The 10,713-nt window shown below is 47.7% G+C and overlaps 1 protein-coding gene across 1 annotated transcript; it reads right to left on the reverse strand.

Moving 5' to 3' along the window:
- Positions 1-302: 302 nt before the first annotated feature.
- On the reverse strand, positions 303-7,046 carry LOC134489738 (glycine N-acyltransferase-like protein 3). Its single transcript, XM_063292594.1, has 6 exons — positions 6,939-7,046; positions 5,735-5,871; positions 4,603-4,710; positions 4,226-4,352; positions 2,992-3,112; positions 303-919 (listed from the first exon to the last, which is right to left on the reverse strand). Exons 2-6 carry the CDS (start codon positions 5,810-5,812, stop codon positions 505-507), a joined length of 849 nt encoding a protein of 282 aa, XP_063148664.1. The 5' UTR covers positions 5,813-5,871; positions 6,939-7,046; the 3' UTR covers positions 303-504.
- Positions 7,047-10,713: the final 3,667 nt, after the last annotated feature.

Genomic DNA, 10,713 nt, shown 5'->3' on the forward strand with positions numbered 1-10,713 from the left:
ACCAAACAGGATAACCAAATCTTTATTTACATGAGGGAATATCCTAACACGCTTGTAGATTTCTGTCAAACATTCATGGTTCCATTTTTAGATTGTGTGCAAGAATCTGGTGCGAACAGTAATTGCTTTAGAGTCTTTGGCCTATTCTCAGCCTTTTGAAATTGGCAGAAGTGAGGACGATTGCAGGATGGGAGACTCAACACAGTGGTGGGGTGGAGGAGCTCTCATGAAGAAGAGATTAAGGGCCAACGTGATGGATCCTGATATGGTGAAAAAAGGGGATAGCTATGGGAAATGAATCATTTAAAGGCTGCAAGAGTTTTATTTTAGAATGCACAATTATTCATTGAGAGCTATTCTTGTTTCCTGTGATTCTTTTTAGACTTAACCTTGATATATCCAAAGAGGCATTCTCTTAAATCTAGGTTTCAAATGTACTTCCAACCTTCAGTCTGATGAAGCCAGACCTGGTGCCACTGATTCAAGGAGGAATCATGCAGTAGGCTATTTCAGGTGATTTGGAGTGAATACAAGCACATACTTTGTCCAAGGTAAGAGATGAAAGCCCAGACTAATTAAAAGGCGCTTGGAGTTCTGGTTCTCTGGCAGAACTCCACCATACAAGGCAAAATCTTTAGCGTGCAACTTCCTGGATAGTGCTTGGAACACTGTTTTCATATGACCCTTTCCCCGGTACTTGGGGAGGGCATAGCTATGTGTCATACACCCAACTGCATCACTTAGACACCAGGCAACTGGCTGGCCTTCCTCATCTAGGAGACAAGCATTTGGAAAGTCATCAATCAGGCTCCTCAGATAGCGCAGGCTCCGAGCATTGCCTCCAGTGGGCCAGGTGTCATTGAGTAGGGGTGCATGGGATGGACTGAGCGTCCCCAAGTGGAGAGGGTCACTTCTGAGCCTGAAAAGAAAGAGCAGGTGGTAGTGATGTTGGAGTAAGAGAATAGTGGAGAGATTGATTGTGGAGAGAGTGGTCACGTGGCAGCTTCAAAGGACCCTGGATGGAGCAGATTATCTAGATCCCTTTCAGTCAAGGTTCAGGCAGAGTTACAGGACTGAGATGGCATTAGTCATGCTCTTGGATGTCCTCTGGCAGGAGCGGGATGGGGGCAGTGCATCCATCCTTGCTCTTCTTGACCACTCAGCAGCTTTCAATACCATCAATCATGATATCCTTCTGGGCCAGCTTTGGGAGTTGGGGGTGGGCGGCACTGTGTTGTGCTGGTATTCCTCCTTCCTCTGGGGTTGGTTCCAGTCAGTTCCAGTCTCTCCCCGTGGCCCCTACTTTGTGGGGTGCCTCAGGGCTCGGTTATCTCTCCTTTCTGCATGTACATGAGGCTGCTGGGTGAGGTGATCTGTTGGTTTGGGGTGAGGTATCTGCAATATTCTGATGAAACCCAACTTTATATCTCTACCCTGGGCCCCCTGAGCGATGCTGTGGATGTCCTGTCCCAGGGTCTGGAGGCTGTAGGGGCCTGGGTGGGGCGCAATGGTCTTGGACTCAACCCAAGCAAGACTGCGTGGCTTTGGTTATTTGGGCCTTTTGGTGGCAAGGTTTTTCCATCTTTGGTTCTGAATGGGCTAGCACTGCCCCAGACAGACCCAATGCGCAGTCTGGGGGTCCTCTTGGACTCACAGCTCCTGCTCGAGGAGCAGGTGGCAGCCATGGCTAAGAGGGCCTTCACTCACCTTCTGGTTGTGCGCCAGTTGCGCCCATTCCTGCACCAGGAGGCTTTGCTTACAGTCTCTCATAGCCTCGTAATCTCTCGTCTGGATTATTGCAATGTGCTCTACATGGGGCTGCCCTTGAAGAGCATTTGGAAGCTTCAACTGGTACAGAATGTGGCCACACGGGTAGGAAATGGTGTTGGATATGTGGCACGTGTAACGCCACTACTTTGTGAACTGCATTGGCTGCCAGTGTGTTTCCAGATGCAATTCCAGGTGCTGGCTGTCACCTTTAAAGCCCTTCATGGCTTGGGACTGGGCTACGTAAGGGACCGTCATCTCACAATAGTCTCTACCCGTCCAATTTGCCGGCAGGTTGAGCACGCTGCGGGTCCCAGTAGCCAAGGAAAATTGGCTGGCAGGGACCAGGAGACATGTCTTCTCTGCCATAGACCCTGCCCTCTGGAATATGATCCATTCAGAGATCAGGATGTCCCTGACCCTATTGGCCTTTTGTTAAGCTTTGAAGGCCTGCTTATGTTCCCGGGCCTGGGGCCCCGATTGTGTTAAGGCCCCTGTTTCCTGGCTATACTGCCAATTATGGCGTTAACTTTTTTCAGTTGCCATATATATTTATTTTTGTATTGTATTTTAACTTTTTAAATTGTTTTTATAAACTGTTCACAGCCCAGAGTCACTTGGTTGAGATGGGCGGCTACAGAAATTGAAATACATACATACATACGTACATAGCATCCCACATACTGGAAAAAAATCTTTCCTCACACCCAGCAAGACCAAAAGTCTAATAGGACATTTCAAGGGAAACCACGATCCCAGAATTACCCAATATTCAAAATACACAAATCTCACTTATTCTGAAATATCCCCTTAACAGCCTCTTGAAGCTCCAGTAATCACCTTTAGGATACTTTGTTGTTGTTGTCTTTAACATCGCCTTCATATTCTCAATGCCATTTCTTTTGGAGCAGTTGCATTCACTGAATGCTTCCAACTCAAGCTAACCTCTGCTCTCTACCGAATATTGTCAGTTCCACATCTTCCAAGTGGGCAAGGAATAGTAAATTCTGCACTGTAACCACAGGGGGAGTATTTGTAAACCTGTCTCTCTTTTACAAATAGGGGAAACAACATACTCCTAGTTTTCTACAGAGGATAGGATTGGTTATAAAACTGCCGGATACCTTGGCCCCATTACTGAATTCCAGACATTTCATGGCATTGAATCCACTTAACAGATTTCCCCCAAGGCAGCTCCCTCAGAAAGAGAGTATGTTCACTCACCGGGTCTGACATAATGTGGCTGCGTCCGGGTGCAGCATTGCCTGGTAGAAATAGGGCTCCAGGTGGACACGCCTAGCCTCTGCCATGACTTTCACAGCCTGATAGAGCCCATCTTGGAGACCTGCACAGAATGGAAATGTTCCAGAAAGCCACCCTGGGGTTCAGATGAAACCGTATCTTGTCCCTGCTCCTAAGTCTCTGCAACTGGTGGCACAGAGACGTTTCCCAGGCACAGGGAAATGGTGGTGGTGGCTGGAATGGGATGGTGCATAAGCTTATAATTTCTCCTCTTTGGCTGGAGGCCTGTAGAATGGAATGGCCACTGCTCTAGTGCACCAGGACAAATGTCACCCACCAGGATAAACTCTGGATTGGATTATCTGGCACGGCTATGAAATCATAACATGATACACAACTTTCTTGGGTTTAAGGGCCAGACTTACAGGTTGCACTGGGGATTTCACATGGGGGGCCAAGGGGAAAGTGACACATCCAGGGCTACTTAATTCTATGCATCGTTTGGTTTTCACCTATGTTATCCAGTCAGAAAAAAAGACATTGGTTCCAAGGAACTCTGAGAATAGCGTTTGTATCTGTCATAAGGCAATGTGACTGATGCTTTGATTAGTAATTTCACGTTAATAATTGTTCCACAGAGGTAGAAGGCCTTTATAGTGATTTTTGCAATAAGAAGGATGAACTAATTAGACAATTTGGTTACTTTCTTAATGATTTAATCTGTTCATAAACTATTGGTTGAGAAGGTTATTTAAATATAGTGCATCATTCTGCTTGCATGAAACTCAATGGATCCCACAACTTCAGTAGACAGTTTCAAGGTTCCATAGCACGTTAAAAGAAATGTAAAACGTCTGAACGTTTTCCTTCCATGACTCTCCTGTTTTAAATATTTATTTCAAAGTTAATCTCAATTTACAATTATTTTGAATGATGGCCGAGGGCTAGTTCTTAAACCATATATTTTAGCATACGTGTCTGTGTTTGTGTGTGTATACCTACACCTTCATACATGCATCCATATAGACCCTATATAAAGAAAAAGAACATGGAAGAAGAGCAAACACTCTGTTTTAAACTCAACAAAACAAAACTCAGCTAAGCTAAATGGGGCTCCACAACCACCCTTTGCAAGGGCTGAGGGACCAACCAGGTTTTGAGCACTTTCCAAAATCTCCTAAGGCTGGGAAAAGAAATTCCCAGAGCCCCGCCTTGCCTTGCAGGTGGAAGGCTTTGTCCCAGTCTACAGCGTCTTTGTTTTCTAGGAGCGTTCTGCAGGCATCTTCCTCCCGGTAGAAAGCCGCGTGCAGGTTGGCATAGTAATCCCTGTTGTCTGTCACCACCTGCAGGAAGCGGCACAGAGACACTCATGGCACCGGGAACAGAGCAGACAGCAGAGACCCTGCGGAGGGGCTGGTGAGGCCGGGCTAACTTGGCGGAGGGATATAAAAGAGGGGAGTCAAGGAGAACCGCCACGGCACCTCGGAGCGCCTCCTGAATGGCCACAGAGGCCGACGTTTCCTGTGGGTTTCCCCCATCTTTGGTGCCACTGGGCTGTGGAGAAACCCATCAACATCAGTTGTAATTCCCTACCTCCTTCCGTGGTCGGGTAAGAACCGCTTTAAATTCTGGCCAAGAGTCCACCACGACTTCGTGCTGAGCTGGGTTTCCACGGTTGATGTGCATCACTGCCCCACAGACCTGGCCATTAAAAAGAAGGTCAGGGAGGCCTAGGGCAGAAGACCAGATACTGTAGTTCCACCCCAAAATGCTGGGGGGCAGCCATCTTGGTGGATCGAGGGCCATCCCATCTGCCTGCCTCTCCCCTCTGAGACACAAAGCCTGAGTTTCCTCCTCCTGCTCCACCTCCTGACAGCTTGGGGACCGTCAGGACAGCAACCCCATCCTGAAGTGGAGGATGCAGCCAGTGGCTTCCTCCTGGGATTTGGCTCCCGATCCTAGGCTGATATCTGGAGCCCTGACTGGACTGGCCATCTCGCTGAGCTAGGGCCCCCCTTTCCCACGTGCTGATGCTCTTTTCTGTTGCCAGAATCGATCTGTCTCAAATATGCTCTGAGGTGTGTAGACTTCCAAGCAGTGGGAAATGTCAGGGCTGGCTCAGCACTTATCCGGAGCGTGGTTCATTTGTAGGTGGGTTTCCAGAGGCTGACAGAGCTTCATAATATGGTGAATAGAGGGGGAAGGAAAAGGTTTCTAGCACCTTCTTGAAGGCAACGCAGGACACATGCAGTCTTTCCTCTCAGGGTCGGGGGCGGGTCTGGGTGCAGTACTGATCCCTCTCTGATTGGCTGATCCAGAACCCACCCAAAGCCTGTTGAGGGCCAAATGCTACGCTGGGTGAGTTGTGGGAATTTGCTACCTGGGTGAAAGGCCATGTGGCTTGTGGATTTCCTGTAGCAGGAGAAATCAGCAAAGAGAGGCTCCCACCTTCCCTACCTGTATCTCCCTTTTCAAAGCTTACTCTTCTCTTTTGGAATTGTGCAGCTGGAGGTACCCCTGTATTTTGGAGTTTATTGGCTTTGCATTTGCAAATGTGGCTAAAGGAAAAGTAGACTTGAACGTGAAATGGCTGCAAGGATGGCGTCAGATGTTGTTATGCATGTAGAAACTTAACCAGTGCTGTTTTCTCCAAATTCACAAGACATGGAGAAACGTCAGCTGTTACATTTACAGGGGAAGGAGGCAGCTCTAAACAGGTGGTTACCAGCAGTGTTTCGGGCAGGCCCTTTCGCAACACACCCTCCAGCAGCTGCAACTTGGAGGAGCAGGTCAGGATCAGCATGGCTGGCCAGGGAGAGGCTGCCGCGCAGGTCCCGCGGAGACGTCTTTTGGTGAGCAAACCTGAAGGGAGAGGAGAGGAGAGGCAGAACTGCATCAATTCTTTATGAACCGTCTTGCCAGCCCACTTGAGACCAGCAGATGTGTTCAAATGGTATCTGTCAGCGTTGCAGATTCTGAATTCTCAGGAAAAGTCTTCCTGGTCAAATATGGATTGAAGGGATCCTGCGTCGTAGAATTATGCACTGTGTGAGCTGGAAAGGCTCCTGCCCTAGCTTTAATCCGAGTACGCGACAGCCTTGCAGGTATTTATGCTTAGCTCCTTTCGTCATTCCTCATAGGTAAGGGTTTCCTGACCCCTCCCCAGCCTAGTGGCTCTCCTTTGAGCTCCCTCCCGGTTCTCCGTCCCCTTTTAGAACGCAGTGCCCAGAATCTGTCAGGGAGCTTCAAGTGCAGCCTAATCAGTGCAGGATATAATGGGACGATTGCCTCCTGTGGGCTGGGCACTTTGCTTCTGTTTAGGCAGCCCAGGGGTCCGTTGGCTTTTCTGGATGCTGCAATCCAACAACTGCAGTGCCCTGTAGCCTACAGCTTTCTATAAAGATATTTTTCCACAGGGATCTTGAGAGAGAGACAATATTAACTTCTTTACTAAAATCAAGATGCACACCTTTTACAACATTTACTGATCTATTAAACTGGTCAGAGTTCATCAGTGCATTAGTTTGGCATGCCTTGTTCTGGACAAATCCAGGCTAAGTCATGGTAAGGAGACCCTTTTTTCTAGGTGCGTGGAGTCAGGATACTTGGCAATCTGTCCTACACCCTTCCAGGACAGATGTTGACGTTCAGTGGTCTGTAATTTTCTGGCTCCTTTGTGTTTAGCTTCTTGAATACTGGGATGTCAAGTCATGGTATGCTGTCCATTTTTGCAAGACTCCATTAAGATTTCTTTCCTAAGTCCAAGATTGGCTCCTAGTCATTTATAAGGTAATTTGGTTAGAGTATCTATAAATTTCCATGTCTTTTGTACTGAAGAATTGGTGCAATGGTGGCTAAGAAGGTTTTGTCCTATCTGTACAGCATCTTCTTTCTGAAGGAAAGTCTGCAACAGGACCTGTAAGGCTTACCTGCGAGAAGGACACACCTGGCTGAGAGGAGAGGGAGGAAGAGGGAGAAGAGGAGGCGGCAGACTTCAATTATGAAGGGATCTGGAGGGCACGTGGCATCATCCTTGCTTGATCATCCAGCCTTCTTGAAAAATGAACCATTAACAAGAAAAATGAACCATTAACAAGAAAGTTACTTTGCCCTGTGTCCCGGAGGCCAGAAAAAAGTATGGACATAATTGTATTGGCAAATAATTTTGCCCCGAGGCAATCTGGTTACAAGTCAAGGTGGCTGTGACTGAATGGTAATTTGATATGACAGAAGGGGCATTCTTAAATCCAAATGTTTAATAAAGAGTAATCATATCTCCTGATGAACTTATTTTGTCCTGGCCCCACTCACTTCTTGCAGGGTATGGTGTCCAATCTACCATTTGAAGACAAGGGTGGTTCCAAGATGCACTCCTTGTCTCTTAGACGTTCTTCGCACATAATACATCTTTATGTCTAAAGAGCTGTGTACGTCGGATCAAATGTAGTTGAGTGGATCCCTCCCTCCCTCCCTTCCACCAAGGTCAGGAAGCTCCCAGAGCAAAGTATATATATAGGATTCTGTGCTGGCTTGAGGATGTTCACTAGGCAGCCTGGAGTTATTATCCAAGCTAGCAACCTATGAGAGCCCATAAGACGGGAGGCCACTGTAACCAACCTGGATCATATCTTCTGTGTTGCTGAGCTGCTGTTATGCTACAAGAACCCTGTGGCAGGCTGAGCTGACCTGAGGGACCTGATGGTATGATGTCATTGGCCCCAAAGTTGACGGTTTTTGTCTATTTGCCGGAACTATGCAAGGTGTCATATAGACACCTAGAAGTTTCCTTCCTAATTCAGATACCTATGAGCAGACACGTCTGCCTTTTGGCAAAAATAAATAAAAGGGCAGATCTCTTAGGCCATGAAAGGAAGGTGCTGTGTTTGTACTCTGCAGACTGAAGGTGCTGTGTGAATCCAGGCACAGTTGGACAGAGGATCCTTGGAGGAAGGAGGAATCTGCAACTGAGGCCCCAACAGAAGTTGGCAGGATCAGACAGGGGGATCTGCAGAGTAGACGGAATGGTGGAAAAGACTGAAGCTGTCCTTGGAAATGACAGATCTGGAGTCAATGAGAAAAAGCTTGACCAAGAGACTGGAATTCCCTAAAGTTCAGGAAAATGTTGTTTTTCCCTCTTCCCTCTTTCCTCTCTAGGCTAAAGGTGAGCCAAAGAAGTGAAAGTACTGAAGCTTCCTGATCAAAGTCGTTATAAGGAATACTCTGTGAATTGGGGAGGGAGCAAGTGAGACAGTTAAGAAAATGAAGAAATGTCTGCATAGAAAAGTCTGTCTGCAAAGGTCTGCATAGTTTGCTAAGTTAAGGCCACTGTTTATAATAGAAATCAGCACAAATTCTTTGCTTGGAAAGCAGTGTGACAATAAACATTGCTGCGGTTTTGAGAAAAATACTATATATGTCTGTCTGTCTAAGAAGTTCTCGTCCCTTTCCCACCTTCAGGAGATTCCAGGAGTTGGCTGCAAAGGTGGACCAAAGGCAGATACAACCAGCTCTCCAGGGCCATCTATATGTTGTTCACAGCAGGAAGAATTCAACCAGGGCCACATACCCGTTTGCTGGGGATATTGGAAATTGTAGACCAAGATACCTGGGGACGCAGGGTTGGATAAGCTGGTCTAGGGAAAGCTATCCTTCCAGCCATCAATCCTTGGAGCTGGGAAGGAAAGCGCTGAATCCCACATTAGCTGAGGGCCTCCATTTGGGTTCACACAAGAGGAAGCAGGCTACGGTGCTTTCCAATCCTCATGCCACCGTCTTCTGGCCTTGCTATTCCATGGGACCTAGCAGGGGGTGGGGCTGGTGACCTTGCTTACTATGGGCTGGGTAACATGCCAAGCAGAACAGATTAACACCAAAGGGCCCAACCTCTTTCCCAGCCAAAGAGGTTGAAAAGCAGATTTCTGCACGATCTGGTTCACCCATGCTGGAATCTGAACCAGCAATCCCTTGATCAGTGGTCTGTACCCATTTTGCAGAACCTGTCAGAAAGCCCCATTGGCTTTGGCTGTGTTTAGGGACAAAAGTAAAGTCCCCCTTTAGTGAACAAGGGGGGGGGAGGAGAGTTTGGCACCAGAGCTTCTGAATAGACTTGTTTGTTTGTTTGTTTGTTTGATTTCTATAGCTGCCCATCTCAGCAAGTGTCTCTGGGCGGCTTACAACAATAAAACCATAAAACAGTTATAATTAAAACAGTTAAAATATGAAATAAATACAAAATAAATATACATGGCTGCCAAGTGAGCAATGCATAGATATTAATACAGCCAAGAGACGGGACCATCCACACGCTCGAGGCCCCAGGCCCGGGCACAAAGCCAGGTCTTTACGGCCTTACGAAAGGCCAACAGGGTCAGGGACATCCAAATTTCTGGAGCGAGGATGTTCCAGAGGGCAGGCGCTATGGAGGAGAAGGCACGCCTTCTAGTTCCCGCCAGCCAATACTCCCTGGCTGACAGGACCCGCAGCATACGCAACCTACTAGATCGAATTGGACGGGCAGAAACAACTGGGAGAAGGCGGTCCCTTAGGTAACCCGGCCCCAAGCCACGAAGGGCTTTAAAGGTGACAGCCAGCACCTTGAATTGCACCCAGAAGCACACTGGCAACCAATGCAGCTCACGTAGCAGTGGTGTTACATGTGCCGAGGAGCCACTACTATTTACTATCTGTGCAGCTGCATTCTGCACCAGCTGAAGCTTCCGAATGTTCTTCAAGGGCAGCCCCATGTAGAGCGCATTACAGTAGTCCAGACGGGAGGTCACGAGGGCATGAGTGACTGTGAGCAAAGCCTCTCGGTCTAGGAATGGGCACAGCTGGCGCACAACCCGAAGGTGTGCAAAGGCCCTCCAAGCCACGGCTGCCACCTGCTCTTCGAGGAGGAGCCGTGAGTCTATGAGGACCCACAGATTGCGCACCGGGTCCGTCTGGGGCAGTGGAACCCCATCCAAGACCAGAGTGGAAAAACCTTAGCACCGGGAGGCCCACAAACCCAAAGCCACTCAGTCTTGCTTGGGTTGAGCTTGGGCTGAGCTTGTTTGCTGTTCCGCTTGTTATACTGCTGCCTTGGTCTCAATGTCTCCATTTTTTTTCAGGTTGAAGGCACGGCATCACAGCCGATGTAGCTCATGACCATCTCCATCGTATGTTTTTCAAACTGAGGCCATTGCAGTACCCTAGACGGACTTCAGCAGATTGGATGCTGTTTTGTCCATGGTGCCAAGACAGTCCCAGTTTGGCAGTCTGTGCAATTTCTTTTTTAAAATGTTTTTTTAATGGAAAGCTGTAATTTCATTCATCCTAAGCATACTTGTTAAGCATATTTATTTGTTTTGATTGAGGTATTCCTTTTATACTGCCTTTCTACTACAAACAAATAAACCACCAGCCTTATGCAAAATAAATCAAAACAAAGGTATAGGGATGTGTGTACAAACACACACACACACACACACAAGCACACTCATGGACATTTACATAAAACCTAAGTACTACTTCTACTTCTGTAAACAAGCAGGCCATTGATGAGGGGAGATGAGCAGGTGAACTGGATGGAGAGCTTGCATGGCTCCATGTCGCCTGGCTTCAAGGATGATACGTCATCTGGCATAGCCCCTGCTCTACTCCAGACTCTGAGAAAGGAACAGGCAACCTAAGTACACAGGAGTGTAAAGAGTTTTCTGAGCCGTG

This window comes from Candoia aspera, chromosome 1, assembly GCF_035149785.1.
Source record: "Candoia aspera isolate rCanAsp1 chromosome 1, rCanAsp1.hap2, whole genome shotgun sequence".
Lineage (NCBI taxonomy): Eukaryota > Metazoa > Chordata > Lepidosauria > Squamata > Boidae > Candoia > Candoia aspera.